The sequence below is a fragment of the Natator depressus genome, chromosome 7, assembly GCF_965152275.1.
Source record: "Natator depressus isolate rNatDep1 chromosome 7, rNatDep2.hap1, whole genome shotgun sequence".
Taxonomy (NCBI): Eukaryota; Metazoa; Chordata; order Testudines; family Cheloniidae; genus Natator; species Natator depressus.
In genome coordinates, this window is record NC_134240.1 from 89,115,595 (window position 1) to 89,133,408 (window position 17,814).

General features: G+C 43.0%; 1 protein-coding gene across 3 annotated transcripts in view; it reads right to left on the reverse strand.

The window, feature by feature from the left end:
* Window positions 1-17,814, reverse strand: part of SGMS1 (sphingomyelin synthase 1) — a 221,983-nt gene that overhangs the window by 169,848 nt on the left and 34,321 nt on the right. Inside the window, exon 2 of one of the 3 annotated variants that reach the window (XM_074959018.1) lies at window positions 5,508-8,013. The exons of the other annotated variants lie outside the window; for them this stretch is intronic. Within the exon in view, the coding sequence (XP_074815119.1) occupies window positions 5,604-6,719 (1,116 nt within the window). The 5' untranslated portion in view covers window positions 6,720-8,013 and the 3' untranslated portion in view covers window positions 5,508-5,603. Of the gene's footprint in view, window positions 1-5,507; window positions 8,014-17,814 lie in introns of those variants that run through there. 3 annotated transcript variants of the gene reach the window in all.

The following is a 17,814-nucleotide window of genomic DNA, read 5'->3' on the forward strand; positions in this document are numbered from 1 at the left end:
AGCATGAGCTTTCGTGAGCTACAGCTCACTTCATCGGATGCATAGCATATCGTGGAAACACGATGTATCGTGTATCGTGATACATTGTGTGGCCCTAAGGAAGAACTTTAGGATTTGTTGAGTTGCGATGACCAGGAGATTACTGAGCCATTGTTTGGTTGCTGAGTTGATGGAATTTGTTGTGAAAACAAAGGGCTTAAAAAAAATTAAACAGAAGGAGATCCTCGTAGACCTTAAGTTTCAACCCAAAAATGTGAACAGACTCAAAACAGCTTTTGAAGATCATCTTAAAAACAGAAATTTTTAAAGATATACTGGCATTTGCTCATTAAAAAGTCAACTGAACAGTAGATTTAAGTATTTCTAATTGAATGTTGTGTTTACAAATGAACAATTTTTACCTTTTACCTGGCAGGACACTTGTCTGAAGGACTGAGTAACATAGGTACTCCTATACTGGATAGTGGCCCATCTAGTCTGGCATTCTTTCTCAGACAGTGGCTTGTACCAGATGTTTCGAAGAAGGTTCAAGACGTTTGTGGCAGACAGTTATGGAATAACCTGCCCAAGAAGCTTCTTCACAATCCCAGTAACTTTTAGTATTGAGACTTATGAATCCCCATCTTTTTCTCTAATTAAAGTTCACTATATACTCCAACTTTTTGTTTTCTGAGGCCTGGTCTACACAGTTTTTGAGCTGGTATAGCTGTCTTGGTTAAAGTTGAGTGTGATTTTTTTTTTTTTTTTTTGTAAAACTTACCAGTACAATCCCTGCTGTGGAGACAGTTATGCTGGTATGTACATGCCTTGTAACAGACAGTAGGGCTCATTTTCCTTCCCATATGGGAGTAAGCTATAGTGATTGTAAGTGCATCCACACTAGAGGCTGTACCAGTTTAACTTTACTGACATAGTTAAAGAGGTACCATTTATGTGTTTAAACAAGCCCTTAGCCAATTTCTAATCCATGACATTACCTCTCACTCGATAGCTACTTAATTTCCCTATTAGCATCTGAGGAATTTTAACAAAAGCTTTTGAAAATGCAAGTAAATGTCATCTCGTTCTCCTTTATCCACTATTTTGTGGATATGCTCAAAAAATTCTAATCAGTAAGCGACATAATTTTCTTTTTCAGAAGCTGTGTTGGTTTACCCCATCATCATGTTTAAGCAAGGAGTTTTACCATTCAATTTTTTAATGTCAGCCACTTTTCCTGGTGCACAGACTCACTAATTTGCCATTCCCTACTACCTTTGGAGAGTGATAAAAAGCACTTGCTACTATACAGTCCTGTAGTATAGTAAACAGTTTTAATGACATTGCATATTACCAACTGCTCAGACACTTCATTCCTAAATCCCTTCAAAACTCTGATATATATCATCCAATCCTGGTTATTTGGTGCTATTTTTTGATTTGTTCAAGTACCTCCTCTTTTGACAACAACATCTGTTATTACCTGAAGAGGATAGCTTATTACCATAACCTTTATGGCGACGACTAATGCAAAGAAATCATTTAGCTTTTCTGCAATGTCCTTATCCTCCTCAATTGCTCCCCTATGTCCCCCATAGTCAAGCAGATCCTCTAATTTGACTGCAGGCTTCCTGCTTTCGATTCATTTAAATTTACTGTTGTTTATGTCTTTAGCTATTTGCTATTTAAATTCCATCTTAACCCCTCTAATTTCCATTTTACATTAGAAGTTAAACATAAAATGTTAGTGAAGGCTTCTCAAAAAGGGTTTTGTTAGGTCTCATTTCTATCATAGGAAGACCGTTGGTAGTCTACATTTCTGAATTTTTCTTCACCTTATTTTAAATTAATACTCAATACAGCAGGCAGCATAGGAAATGCATATGACAAGGGCTAGTTGTCTCCTTCACCTTTCTAATAAGGAAAACAGTTGTTAAAGCACCTCATATGCTGCCCTGGCAGGACTCTGAGCACTGGAAAGTTAGTTGTAACATTCTGAAGCCCGCAGAAAGCTGCACTATTATGAATTATTGCAATAAAATAAGGTGACTCAAACAAGTTTTAACCACTAAAATATCTTAGTTTGACTTTTAATGGTATCATGTTTCATGATCAATGAACTACATGTGAAACTGCCTGAGAGAAAATGAGTTTGAGCTCAAAAGATGCCATTCTACACACAAAATTAATATACTGAATTCTCAATAAAGAAATCCTGCTGGTTAAAACGTAGTGCCTACCTACAGTTGAGACTATTGCCCATGTGACTATTTTCAGTTATGAGAGTCACAAGACAATGAGCACGCTAAAATATACTTGCCTCACACTAAGCCAGCCAAATATTGCTTTTTTTTTTTTAATATAACACAGAACAGCTCCAACTGAATAATTAATGAACTTGTAAGTCTTGCCTCACAGATCATGCTATATAAGGAAACATTTTAAAAGGTGAAAACTGCAAATGACTCCATAAACTGAAAAACTAGTTAAACATTCACAACTTCAAAACACTCAATTTGATCCTCAGAGCAAAAGAGCACCCTTAATAGTGAGAGGGGATGTGAGTTTCAGAGGTCCATTGAGGCACAAGCCTATATATTTGGTTTTAAAAGACTTGATAAAATCAGACCTTGAGTTTAGCCAGTATTTCACTATTATCTTATGTAATATTTTTGCTATACACCTTTTCACAAGATACTACAATACTTCCAAAGTACTACTGAATTTTGCACCAAATAACTATTCATTTACAATATGAGGTCCACCTTTACCACAGCAACTACATGCTGAGAAAGCACACCTACAGAATTCCAAAGAAATAGTAGTTATTTAACCACTCCAAGTTTGGGTTTAGGAATCTTATTATTTGTATTGCTTCATTTCTTCATTTTCAGTTGAACCATACCCATCTTGTGCCCCATCACCTGGAGAGAAGTGGGAGGCAGTTTGCACACAGTTGTAGCAGAAACACCCAGCCTATTGGCAGTGAAATGGTTAACAATATTGCTATGTAAACTGTCATTGTTATGGTTCAGATTTAATACTCTATTTATATGACTGGAGCAGTTCACACATCAGCTTTTGTTTCAAGATGTCTAGAGACTCATGAAGATATCACATTAGTTTAAATTGGGCTCTCTCATTTTCAAGGTGCATTGTGACTATAAGGACTAGAAACACATAGAAACTCTGCCCTAACAAGTCGAGGCATGTAAAAATAATTCTTATTTTAACATAAAAGCTGGAGTAAAAAAAAAAATTCAGTAATTTTCCTCTGAATTACAGAGAAACTGAAAATTTCTACTTTACTTCTACTTAACTTCTCTGAGCCCTGGTCTACACTAGGACTTTAGGTCGAATTTAGCAGCATTAAATCGATGTAAACCTGCACCCGTCCACATGATGAAGCCCTTTATTTCGACTTAAAGGGCTCTTAAAATCGATTTCCTTACTCCACCCCTGACAAGTGGATTAGCGCTTAAATCGGCCTTGACGGGTCGAATTTGGGGTACTGTGGACACAATTCGACGGTATTGGCCTCCGGGAGCTATCCCAGAGTGCTCCATTTTGACCGCTCTGAACAGCACTCTCAACTCAGATGCACTGGCCAGGTAGACAGGAAAAGAACCGCGAACTTTTGAATCTCATTTCCTGTTTGGCCAGCGTGGCAAGCTGCAGGTGACCATGCAGAGCTCATCAGCAGAGGTGACCATGATGGAGTCCCAGAATCGCAAAAGAGCTCCAGCATGGACCGAACGGGAGGTATGGGATCTGATCGCTGTATGGGGAGAGGAATCCGTGCTATCAGAACTCCGTTCCAGTTTTCGAAATGCCAAAACCTTTGTCAAAATCTCCCAGGGCATGAAGGACAGAGGCCATAACAGGGACCCGAAGCAGTGCCGCGTGAAACTGAAGGAGCTGAGGCAAGCCTACCAGAAAACCAGAGAGGTGAACGGCCGCTCCGGGTCAGAGCCCCAAACATGCCGCTTCTATGATGAGCTGCATGCCATTTTAGGGGGTTCAGCCACCACTACCCCAGCCGTGTTGTTTGACTCCTTCAATGGAGATGGAGGCAATACGGAAGCAGGTTTTGGGGACGAAGAAGAAGAAGATGATGATGAGGTTGTAGATAGCTCACAGCAAGCAAGCGGAGAAACCGGTTTTCCCGACAGCCAGGAACTGTTTCTCACCCTGGACCTGGAGCCAGTACCCCCCAAACCCACCCAAGGCTGCCTCCTGGACCCAGCAGGCAGAGAAGGGACCTCCGGTGAGTGTACCTTTTAAAATACTATACATGGTTTAAAAGCAAGCATGTGAAAGGATTAATTTGCCCTGGCATTCGCGGCTCTCCTGGATGTACTCCCAAAGCCTTTGCAAAAGGTTTGTGGGGAGGGCAGCCTTATTGCGTCCTTCATGGTAGGACACTTTACCACTCCAGGCCAGTAACACGTACTCGGGAATCATTGTACAACAAAGCATTGCAGTGTATGTTTGCTGGCGTTCAAACAACATCCGTTCTTTATCTCTCTGTGTTATCCTCAGGAGAGTGAGATATAATCCATGGTCACCTGGTTGAAATACGGTGCTTTTCTTCAGGGGACACTCAGAGGAGCCCATTCCTGCTGGGCTGTTTGCCTGCGGCTGAACAGAAATGTTCCCCGCTGTTAGCCACAGGGAGGGGGAAGGGTTGAGGGGGTAGCCACGCGGTGGGGGGAGGCAAAATGCGACCTTGTAACAAAAGCACATGTGCTATGTATGTAATGTTAACAGCAAGGTTTACCCTGAAAGAGTGTAGCCAGTGTTTTATAAAATGTGTCTTTTTAAATACCGCTGTCCCTTTTTTTTTCTCCACCAGCTGCATGTGTTTCAATGATCACAGGATCTTCTCCTTCCCAGAGGCTAGTGAAGATTAGAAAGAAAAAAAAACGCACTCGAGATGAAATGTTCTCCGAGCTCATGCTGTCCTCCCACACTGACAGAGCACAGACGAATGCGTGGAGGCAAATAATGTCAGAGTGCAGGAAAGCACAAAATGACCGGGAGGAGAGGTGGCGGGCTGAAGAGAGTAGGTGGCGGGCTGAAGACAGGGCTGAAGCTGAAAGGTGGCGGCAGCTTGATGAGAGGAGGCAGGATTCAATGCTAAGGCTGCTGGAGGATCAAACCAGTATGCTCCAGTGTATGGTTGAGCTGCAGCAAAGGCAGCTGGAGCACAGACTGCCACTACAGCCCCTGTGTAACCAGCCGCCCTCCTCCCCAAGTTCCATAGCCTCCACACCCAGACGCCCAAGAACGCGGTGGGGGGGCCACCGGCCAACCAGCCACTCCGCCACAGAGGATTGCCCAAAAAAAAGAAGGCTGTCATTCAATAAATTTTAAAGTTGTAAACTTTTAAAGTGCTGTGTGGCATTTTCCTTCCCTCCTCCACCACCCCTCCTGGACTACCTTGGTAGTTATCCCCCTATTTGTGTGATGAATGAATAAAGAATGCATGAATGTGAAGCAACAATGACTTTATTGCCTCTGCAAGCGGTGATCGAAGGGAGGAGGAGAGGGTGGTTAGCTTACAGGGAAGTAGAGTGAACCAAGGGGCGGGGGGTTTCATCAAGGAGAAACAAACAGAACTTTCACACCGTAGCCTGGCCAGTCATCAAACTGGTTTTCAAAGCCTCTCTGATGCGTACCGCACCCTCCTGTGCTCTTCTAACCGCCCTGGTGTCTGGCTGCGCGTAACCAGCAGCCAGGCGATTTGCCTCAACCTCCCACCCCGCCATAAACGTCTCCCCCTTACTCTCACAGATATTGTGGAGCACACAGCAAGCAGTAATAACAGTGGGAATATTGGTTTCGCTGAGGTCTAAGCGAGTCAGTAAACTGCGCCAGCGCGCCTTTAAACGTCCAAATGCACATTCTACCACCATTCTGCACTTGCTCAGCCTGTAGTTGAACAGCTCCTGACTGCTGTCCAGGCTGCCTGTGTACGGCTTCATGAGCCATGGCATTAAGGGGTAGGCTGGGTCCCCAAGGATACATATAGGCACTTCAACATCACCAACAGTTATTTTCTGGTCTGGGAATAAAGTCCCTTCTTGAAGCTTTTGAAACAGACCAGAGTTCCTGAAGATGCGAGCGTCATGTACCTTTCCCGGCCATCCCACGTTGATGTTGGTGAAACGTCCCTTGTGATCCACCAGAGCTTGCAGCACTATTGAAAAGTACCCCTTGCGGTTTATGTACTCGCCGGCTTGGTGCTCCGGTGCCAAGATAGGGATATGGGTTCCGTCTATGGCCCCACCACAGTTAGGGAATCCCATTGCAGCAAAGCCATCCACTATGACCTGCACATTTCCCAGGGTCACTACCCTTGATATCAGCAGATCTTTGATTGCGTGGGCTACTTGCATCACAGCAGCCCCAACAGTAGATTTGCCCAATCCAAATGGATTCCCAACTGACCGGTAGCTGTCTGGCGTTGCAAGCTTCCACAGGGCTATTGCCACTCGCTTCTCAACTGTGAGGGCTGCTCTCATCTTGGTATTCATGCGCTTCAGGGCAGGGGAAAGCAAGTCACAAAGTTCCATGAAAGTGCCCTTACGCATGCGAAAGTTTCGCAGCCACTGGGAATCGTCCCAGACCTGCAACACTATGCGGTCCTGTTGTACCAATAAATTAAAAACCAGCAGGATCTTATTAAAGGGAAAAAGGCAAAATACCACATTTATTGTGAATACAGAAAGAATCATAGTAAGCAGTTAGTTATAGCTATAACATTCCATTCAATCTCATATTTCTTCACACATTCATTCATATACACACACACACACACACACACACAGGTTCTGCAAGGTTGTTATCATAGTTACCAGCCTTAGAGTTGCTCATGCCAAGCCACTGGCCAGGTGGCCTGGACATGAGGAGGGAGCAGGGCCTTGTCAGATGCTCATCTGATGCTCCTGGAAGTTGGTTTGCAGAATCAGACCCCAAAGTTCTCACTTTTTAGAGTCTCTTTTTATAGGAATTTCTTCCTAGGCCAGTCTGTGGGAATTGCTTCATCATGCTGTTGCTGAATCAATCAGCAGATGGCACATTCCTGACGGCTCCGTGCTGCTAGATGTTATCTTGTTCTTTGGTTCTCCCATTCTTGAGGCTGTTGGGTGGATTCCAGTCTGCCCTCCGGGGGTCCTCTGGTTATTTCCACTTGACGCCTTCTTCAGCCGATGGACACTGGATTCTTAGGCTGGCACCTCCCTGATCATTCAGTTATTATCCACACCAAGCATCCATCCACATACATCCTCTATCTCTATTTTAATCACAATTGTTAATACAACAAAAGGGCGAGGAGTCTCTGGGTGCTGTTTCTGTTGTTAGAGTATTGCTTTGAGTCTCTGTGAATTGCTTTGAGAACAGACTCTGTCTTAGAATGTACTAACACAATTAGCAGCTTGCAAGTTTCACACATAGAGGGAGAGAAACAGTACCAAAACCCAAGAGACCTCTTAATTAGTAATACCCTGGAATTTAAACTATGGGGAATCAAACTCATTTGTGATTTTAATACAGAACTTCTTTAATATGATCCAACATAAAAGTGCCCTTACGCATGCGAAAGTTTCGCAGCCACTGGGAATCGTCCCAGACCTGCAACACTATGCGGTCCCACCAGTCTGTGCTTGTTTCCCGAGCCCAGAATCGGCGTTCCACAGCATGAACCTGCCCCGTTAGCACCATGATGCATGCATTGGCAGGGCCCATGCTTTCAGAGAAATCTGTGTCCATGTCCTGATCACTCACATGACCGCGCTGACGTCGCCTCCTCGCCCGGTAGCGCTTTGCCAGGTTCTGGTGCTGCATATACTGCTGGATAATGCGTGTGGTGTTTAATGTGCTCCTAATTTCCAAAGTGAGCTGAGCGGCCTCCATGCTTGCCTTGGTATGGCGTCCGCACAGAAAAAAGGCGCGGAACGATTGTCTGCCGTTGCTCTGACGGAGGGAGGGGCGACTGATGACACGGCTTACAGGGTTGGCTTCAGGGAGCTAAAATCAACAAAGGGGGTGGCTTTACATCAAGGAGTATTTCATGCAGGACTTCACGGAGGGTTCCAATAAGAAATGGTGCACCTAAGTTATTGTTCTTATTGGAACAAGGAGGTTAGCCTGGCCTCTGATTGATACATGGCTAGATTTACCTCGCTGCACCTTCTCTGTGAGTGACTGCAGTGTGACCTAGAGGAATGAGTCCCCTAGACAGGGGAGGAGGCAAATGAGTACAAAACAAATCTGGTCTATTTCTTGTTTTGATCCACTCCATCTATCTTTTACATCTTTGGCTGGCAGCAGACGGTGCAGAAGGACTGCATGCCATCCACATCTCATGGCTGCTTGGCAGAAGATGGTACAGTACAACTGCTAGCCATCGTCATCTCTTGCCTGCCCGGCAGAAGATGGTACAGTACGACTGCTAGCAATCCGTATTGCCTGCCTGCTCACCATTAGACGGTTCAATAGGACTGACTGCAGGACTAAAGAGAATGACCTGGTCAGGTCACTAAAAATTTATTCCCTGCGCCCATGTCAGCCCAGGCGCTCCTGATCGACCTCACACAGGCGACCAGGAGCACCTCGGACATGACGAGGACGGCTACCAGTCATATTGTACCGTCTGCTGCCAGAAGGCAATGGGTTGCTGCTACTGTGTAGCAATGCCGTACCGCGTCTGCCAGCACCCAGGAGACATACGGTGACGGTTACCTGAGCGGGCTCCATGCTTGCGGTGGTATGGCGTCCACACAGGTAACTCAGGAAAAAAGGCACGAAACGATTGTCTGCCCTTGCTTTCACGGAGGGAGGGAGGGAGGGAAGGGGGGACTGACGATATGTACCCAGAACCACCCGCGACAATGTTTCAGCCCCATCAGGCATTGGGATCTAAACCCAGAATTCCAATGGGCAGCGGAGACTGAGGGAACTGTGGGATAGCTACCCACAGTGCAACGCTCCGGAAGTCGACTCTAGCCTCGGTACTGTGGAAGCACTCCGCCGAGTTAATGCACTTAATGCACTTCTGTGGGGACACACACACTCGAATATATAAAAACGATTTCTAAAAAACCGACTTCTATAAATTCGACCTTATTCCGTAGTGTAGACATACCCTGAGACACTTAACATTTACTAATTTGTAGCAAATTGTGACTAGTTAGAAAGTTTGTCCCTAATTACTATATCTTCCTAATCCACATCTTTCCAATACAGATTTTGGAAGGTACTATCTTATATATAGGTATATAACTAAAAGTACACTTTCTATGTCATGCATGAAGACCTCCAGTCTTAAGGCCACTGCAGACAAACAGTGCTGAATTAGTTCTCTGATTTGTCTAATATACAGATCAAAGGTCTAATCATCTTTTTAAAAAACTGATGCAGCAGTTATACAATTTCTTCTCCGTGTACAAGAGGGTGTCCCTGTGAGGAACAGTGACAGAAAGTGTCATTTCATGTGGCTTTCCTTGAAGATCTGGAAAGCAGGCTGCTGCCAAAGTTCTCCAATAAGAGAATTAATGTTTTCTATTTAATCAAAAACAGTTGAAGATGACACTCAATAAACATGACAGGACTTTGACAGCTGCAGAAAGGGCCTCTTGTGGGATGTCAAATAAGTGACTCTTTAGACAGGTTAGAGACAGGACGTCATTTAAATCTGGAAATTGACAACCAGTCATGAAGGCTCTAAGTCTAGTTCATTCTACCACGGCTTCGAGACATATGGTTTCTTTTGGGCACTGACAGCCTGAGATTCCCCCTGAGGAAGAGGGAATTAAGATATAAGGAAACCAGCTTAGATGCATAAGAAATCTCCAATTTATATGGGAATTGTCTGCCCCTACACACAAGCCCACATAAGAAAAAAAATCCAGCTTCCTTTATACCGAAATTCAACTTTAAAAATATGATGAAATACTTGCGTTTTAGGCATATGCCTTGATAAGAAACTCACCAACGTCCATTTTGCCAGTGACATAGCACTAGTTGTCAAATCAATGAACAACCGAGTTGCGGTACTTAAAGTCCTGAAAAGCTCAGCATCACAAGTCAGCCTAAAAATTAATTGGGGTAAAACCAAAACTCTTCCAGTTAGTGATTTCAAACACACGGAGGGCTCTAGCATCTTAGCAGGCAACCACCCAGTCAAGATTGGTAGTGATTTCACCTGCTTCAGCTCTGTTGTTGATAATATCAATAGCATCAAGAAAGAACTTGAAGTCCGCAGTGCAAAAGCATAGTCAGTAATGGGGCATCTCATCAAGAATGTCTTTTGCAAACTGAACAGTCTGATAAGTAGAGAGACAAACTACGGCTACACAATAGTGATCAGTATTCTGATCTAGGGGACATGGCCACTCACTGTCAAGATTGAAAAGATGTTGGACACCATTCCGATGAAGTATTGTCAAATGAACAAAAACATCAAACAGTATGAACTCAAGTCAAATGAATAGATCTATTTTCTAATTTAACGGTCTTGTGATTTCAAATGGTTGCCCTACGCCAGGGGTGGCCAACCTGAGCCTGAGAAGGAGCCAGAATTTACCAACGTACATTGCCGAAGAGCCACAGTAATATGTCAGCAGCTCCACATCAGCCCCCTGACCCCTCCAGCGCCTCCCCCTTCCTGCCATGCCTCCCACCTGCCGTGATCAGCTGTTTTACATGCACAGGAGGCTCTGGTGGGTAAGGGGAAAGAGGGCGGGCACAGCACATTCGGGGGAAGGGGTGGAGTGGGGGCAGGGCCTGGGGCAGAGCAGGGGGTTGAGCAGTGAGCACTCCCTGGCACATGGGAAAGTTGGTGTCTGTAGCTCCAGCCCCGGAGTCGGTGCCCATACAAGGAGCCACATATTAACCTCTGAAGAGCCACATGTGGCTCCGGAGCCACAGGCTGGCCACCCCTGCCCTATGCTCTCCAAGGTGGCATGGTCATATGCACCAAACACCTACCAACTTCCCTGCAAAAATCACCTTTTACTTTGACCCAATAAAAGCAGGATGGGAAAAAAATCCAGAAGACCTAAAACACAAAGGCTGGATGGAGCCAGACACCTGTCCCTCACAGGCCTTTAATCCCATAATATACCAGATTTGGCTCGGGACAGAATATCACGAAAGCACATCATGCATTTAGTGGCCTCTATGCTGTCCAAAAGCATAAGAACAAACCTAATCTAACCTTTGCCCAAATGGCCTCTTCTACATTGCAGAAATTTACAAAACACAGTTGTATTGATGTCAGAATAATGGCAGCCATTGTGTTCACGAAGTTCTAGCAGCCAGACCCATTTTTACCTCCATTTTAATTGAACTTGCTCATAAGGAAGAGTAATAGAAAAGGTAATAAAAAGCTATCCAAGTCAACATAGAGTTGTCAGGCGAACCAATGAGAATTTTGTATAAGTTTTTCCCTATGCATGCAGTTGCTTCACAGTGCTTTCCATCTGAGGATCTCCTAGTGTTATATAAACATTAGTTAACTTAGCCTTTCCATTGATTTCTATGAGCTGGATCAGGCCTTATATGAGATTAATACTTTTTCTATTTTAGGTACTTACATGGCCCCCATTACTGTGTACCTGAGAGTCTCAAACACTAACATATTTATCTGCACAACAACCCTGTGAGATGTGCAAGTGCTATTATTCCCATTTCACAGATACGGAACTGAAAGAGAATAAAGTGGCTTGCTCAGGGTCACACAGGAAGTCTGTGGTGGAACAGGATCTGACCCTGGGTCTCCCAAATCCCAGGCTACAACTCTAATTTCTCTCTCTCAGATTTCAGGAAAAATGGTCCACTGGTTCAAGTGCTGTTATGGTCAGAAAGAATTGTGAATATGTAAAAATAACATTTGCTTAATCAAGAAGCTCACTGTGTATATTGCATCATATCTGCTTCCATTACTGGGGTAAAAAACCCTAACATTTTGTCTGATAACACTGCAGAATCAATACAGCTATGGAGTGAGCAGGACTTGTCTGGCGAGCAAATCACCAACATTATTAAACTCCAATGACGAGAACAAATATAGCAGGACTTTCAAATCCCAGGCTGAGTTCACAGGAGTAGCAGTTAAAAGCCATTTTGTTTGTAAGTAAGTAAAATATGCACAAACGTATCCCCGCAATGCCAATTTAGCGTCACTTTCAGAGTAGAATCACTCTTGAATCTAGCTGTTCACACTGTTTTGTGCCCATTCCAAACACAGAATGATTTATATCTTCAGTTACCTCATCCCCCTTCTAGTAACAACTGAATTAACTATTTCTAGAAATATAAAAGCAGCAGATATTTGCAACTGGAAAGGGGTATCTACTAACCAAACCGAAGTGGTGGCTCTTAACCCCTGCTCCTAGGTAGCCAGAATCTAGCTGGTGCCTCCTCCCATTTACCAATACAGGAGGCGCAGAGTGGCCATGACTCCAACAGTGATTTGCAGCCCATGGTTGAAAACTCATTTTAGAGCAATTATTTCAGGCTGAGATTTTGGCAGGCATCATATCAGTTTGTGTGATTTTCCTATTTTTTAGGTTCTCTCTGCAGCCATAAAGGTTAGAAACTTGTTTTTAAACTAGTAGCAGAAAGTCCATGCTGTCACAGAGGTGTAATTTGTAAAGTCGTGTATAAAAAAGCCAAAAATGGGGGCTTTTGGTTCCATGTGCTGTGCTGTAGTAAGCAATATTGCTGTTTGTACATATTCCCCTAAATTTGTGCACAAAACTATCCCCCAGCTGGAGGTATAACCACCTCTTTATTACCCTTGTAGCTGTTACTCCCACCTTCTCTGATCAACTGTCACTTTCCAACTGCCACAGAACCTTTGGATTCCAACATTCCATCTGATTCTCAGACGGCCCAGTGATGATTGAACCGGGTGATATTCTAAACAAAAAGAACTCTAAGCCATCCTTGTAGCTGCTTCTATCGCTTCATATTGACTCAGATATTCTAGGCTTCACAGTGATACAGAGTGACAATCCTGTAAAATCTGTGCTCCTTACAGCTGGTGGTGATTGTGAGGTGTAAGCTGCGGTGAGGGACTGTATGTGTGTTAGGGATAAATTGTGTGTTCTGGTTGTATTGCTGTGTCAGTGGTTCTGAAGAACTAAGGCAGCTGGGCCAAGTAATCCACCATCTGTGCAGTCTCCTTCATACAACCAATGAAACTGTCACATACAAATTAGCTGCAGAGTAAGGGTGGTGCTTGGTTAACCTACCTTTTTATCACAATAGTCTAGGACTCTTGGCACGGCATAGATACATGCCCTACTGCCATTGTACACAGCACTGGTGTAATCTGTAAAGTCAAAATGGCTGAGAAGTTAAAAACTGGACAGCAACAGACCATGAAAGTCAGTGATGATTCAGCCTGGTGCTATTCCGAACAAAGAGAATTCTCAATCATACTTGTAGCTGCTTCTATAGCTTCACATTGATTCTACAGATATAAAAGGTTTCAGAGTGACACACAGAAAGACTTTCCTGGAATTATATTACACAGATGAGAGAGTAAAAAAGGGAGAGAAAAGGAGGGTGGTTACAATCTGCAGGTTGAGAAACCTTAAACTACTGGCTTTCTTCCCCCATGTAGGAGAAGGGAACATCTTACTTCTTCAAATCTTATAAATTCCAATATGGAACATCAAATGAAAACTAAACTTTATTTTCCCTGCAGGCCAGCCATTACAGGGCTACCAGTTCAGATGAAGACTCTTCTCCTTGATTTGCATCCTATGTACATTAGATTTAAACACATCAAGGGAATCAAAACAACTTTGACCTTTACTACTGTAAGTTTTTTATCTGTATAATGTGTGATGGGTTTTGTTTTTTTACTATTTAAAGTGTGAAAAAAAAAAAACAGGTCTAGGAAAAAATAACTCAGTTATCCCAGATTACCACAAAGAGCCATTTAACATAGCACCATTGTTGCAAGCAGAGCTCAACAAGTGGCCAAAAACACAACAAACATTACATTTCCTTTTGACTGTAACAAACAGTCTTTCCCATAGAAAAAAAACAACAGGGTAGCAAAATTCCCAGCTGGAGAACAACAAACTAAGGATCTATTTACAGCATTGTCTGAACTGACAAAATGATAATGCTGCTGTCTAATAATATGGAAACGCACAGCAGCTATCTCATAAAATGTCCTCTCAAACTAGAATTAAACAGATCCACTTGCAGAAAGCATTTCTATCAGACTTTGTTAGTCAGTTCCTAATATATTTCTCCACAACAGAACCTCATCTTAACAAACGTCAAGTCACTTTTCTTCAGACATCCTTTTGGTTTTTCTCCTGGGCATCCAGCAAAGTTCAGTAATATACTTTGTGGATGAACTACGAGAAACTGATGACTTTTTTTCCCCCCAAAGAGATTATAAACCCAGAAGGGACCGTAGCGATCATCCAGTCTGACCTCCTGACTAACAAAGTCCTTGGAACTTCCCTGAAATAATTCCTGTTTGAACTAGAAATAAACAGATAACAGTGTTTAAAATTGTATTTATTAAAAATTCTGAAGCAATTTATTCTTTAAACACAAAAATAGGAGTGTTGGTCCTACTGTCCTGGTCAAATTAAAATTCTGGTAGTTACATTCTGCCCACCTGTGTTACCCATACATTTTCAACTTGATACAGCATTCTGTTTCAGTTCTTGTCCTAAACTGATGTGTTATGTTATAACACACCTTGCTCACATTACAACCTAGCGATGGCCGCATTCCAAAGGTCCGCTATAATCAGTTTATATAGTATGCTAAGCATTTTATTCATCCAAGAAGATCCCAGTGCTATGTAAGGGTTACAGAGAATGGATATTTCAGCAATGTGTGTAATAAAAAATTAAAATTTGATCATCAGACACAGATTAATCTGGTGAAGAATTGGCACAGCTTTGTTACAGGTTTTGTAACTGAAGATAGAAAGAGGAAGGAAGCAGGAAAAGGAAAGAAGGAGAAGAGGAATAAGTCACCTGCCTAGCCACGATGAATAGTTTTGGGTTTTGTAGAGATCACGGTAAGGTGAGCTTTAAGGATGGATGTGGAGGAGGTTAAAGTAATAGATATCTGGATTTTATCTACGATTTTTCCCATGCATGAGGGCGAGAGTAGGAGAAAGCATGGAGGTGTTTAGGAAGGAAGCTGAATGGTGGACTGTAGAAGGCTGGGAATACTGGCAGAGCAAAGGCAGGGATCAATCTCATGATAGGTTACTACCTCATCTAGGGCTGGACTAAGTTATGAAGCATCTTAAAGGTGAAGCAAGAGCTTGTATCTGATGCAAGTGAAAGGAGAGCCAGTGGAGGGACTCAGAGTGGGATGGATTACCACAGCTCCTCCAGGATCTAAAAAATAGTGGATGGTGATTAAGGCAAATCAAGCAGGTTATAAGCTCCCGAGAGAAGTATCACTGCCAGGGGAGGCTTACATATTCTGGTTCAAGCTGGATTCTCTAGTGGCCAACAGACAAAAGAAGGACTTTTGGATAAATATCCTGAATTTCAACTGATTCAGGGCTTCTTTCTGATCCAGCATTCAGACAGGACTTTCTGTCCAAGGGTGGGGAGGAGCCTCCAATCTTTGCAGAAGGTTTGGAAGAACTTGATCTACTAGAGGCCCACAGTATTGATGGGTGACCTATGGTAAGATTTTAGCATGTGTATAGGAACTTGTATTTTTTTTTAATGTTTTCACTGTAATGCTTTTACCTTAAGAATAAATGTGCTTGCTCAGAAGAATCTGTGTAGTAACTTATAACTGTGGGCAATATAGTTATCATAGCCTTTGGAGAGAAAGCAAAACACAGGCACTGGCCTATTTAGGTAGTCTTTAAATCCAGGGAGCTGTGCGGCCTTAAAACCCTTGGTCAGGACAGAGTAAGATACAAGTCTCTGCCCAGGAGCAGGAAACCTTTAAGTGGGTGTCCTCAAGGGACCAAGGAAAGTGAATACAGGTGCAGCAACCCTCTGACAGCCTATTTTATTATTTTTAAGATATGTTGTCTCTGAAGTGCTTTAGCTCTAAATAAATAATGCTTTGCTTTAGGAGGTTGTTTGGTCACTGATTACATGGTCATTGCCCCAAAGAGAACAGAACAACAGGGTCTGGACATAAGTCAGACTTGGTGAGGTGATCACAGTTGATACACAGAACACTACAACCTGCCACCACATCTGAGGGTGGGAGAATTGGATGATTCCATCCCAAGAGGAAGGTGACAGTCTGAGGCCTGAGACCTAGAGGGCGTGCACATGGAAAGACCAGGAGGGGTCAGAGGTACAGTTTCCCTGGGAATTAACAGCATGTTCAATAAATCTGAAGATGAATGGAAAGAAGAGGGATTTGGTGATTATTTGAAAGAAAGCATCAAGGGTGGGTTGTTTTAAACTAGAGAAGGCCAAAGTATGTCTGTACTGGGAGGGAAAGGAACCAGGTGAGAGTAAGGGGCTGAGAAGAAGAAAGAGAGGTGGTTAGAGCTCAGCAGGAGAGAGAGAGAGAGAGAAATTAGCAAACAAAGATGAGGTCACTTGGTCTCTTCTATTCATTTTGTCTTTTCTGTTCTCTCCCAACAAAGGATGAAATGTTCCAGGGTTGCTGAGAGGTGCTGACGGAAAGACTAGTATGAAAGTGTTTGTGTCACTCTGGTGTTGTAGAGGAAGGATAGTGTGCTGCAGCAGTACAAGCAAACTATGTGAGAGTTTACCACAGAGTGGGTTCTGTACACATATGGAGCAAGAAAGTTGCCCACACTCCTGAACTTAATTTAACTCTGGGTAATGAAATTTAACCTTTGTATACCCAAACACACATCTTAAACATTCATATCCATCCCAAAAGCAACAAAGTAACACACAACATGTGAAAGAAACTATTACAGAAAAATGTTCTCTTAAGACCAGAGTTTTAAACACTAAGACTATCATCAGTGACAAGGAGCTTAGTATTCTGCACTGGACATTTTCCAACATAAAAGACCTATAATTTGGTACAACTTAAATTAGCCATCCTGGTCCTATAAAGTCAGACAGCAGGAATATTAAGGATGTTACAGTTCCAGGAGCATCAAGAGGGGCCCTGTCTCTAGAGTTCAAAGCTTTCCCATTTAGTGGTGTCTCCTTCCCTGACCCATTCTACTACCAACTATAGTTTGTAGTTTGCACAGAGCACAATCACTTAAACCCTGATCAAGGTATTTACCCTGATTCAAGTGAAACTGCAGAGGCACAAAACAGAGAAACCAGGAATGAGGACGACTGAGGGAAGCAACATGGGGGCACTTTCTTACCAAATACAAGGGCACCCATTTATAGAAAACCAACACCCTTGAGTCTCTCCTCTGAATACACTGCTCCTGCAGTACAATTAAACACATTTTTTCTGTAAGATTGAGTGGCCCCTCAATTATTCAGATCTTCTTCACTTCAGTTTGTAAGATGCAAAGGAGAAATGCTCTTCTTCTGTCTACAGACCTTCTTGGGGCTTAATTTCCTGTAACTCTGCCAATGAATTTAAGCAATGCCCAACCAGAGCTAGACCCAGCAGTCACACTCTTCCATGAGCAGTCAAATTAGCCATTACCCTCCATCCCCAACACTATCATTTTAAAAACATATTAGCAAAATAAACAAGGGGACAAAAAGCTTGTCCTCTTCTAAAGTAGTGATGTGTAAACAATTTTCTGCTATTGCAGTAGCTCTACCATATATATTTGCAGCAAAATACTACTAAATAATACACTTTTGAAATTAAAGAAAAATGCCAAAAAAAATTCACTGGATGGCA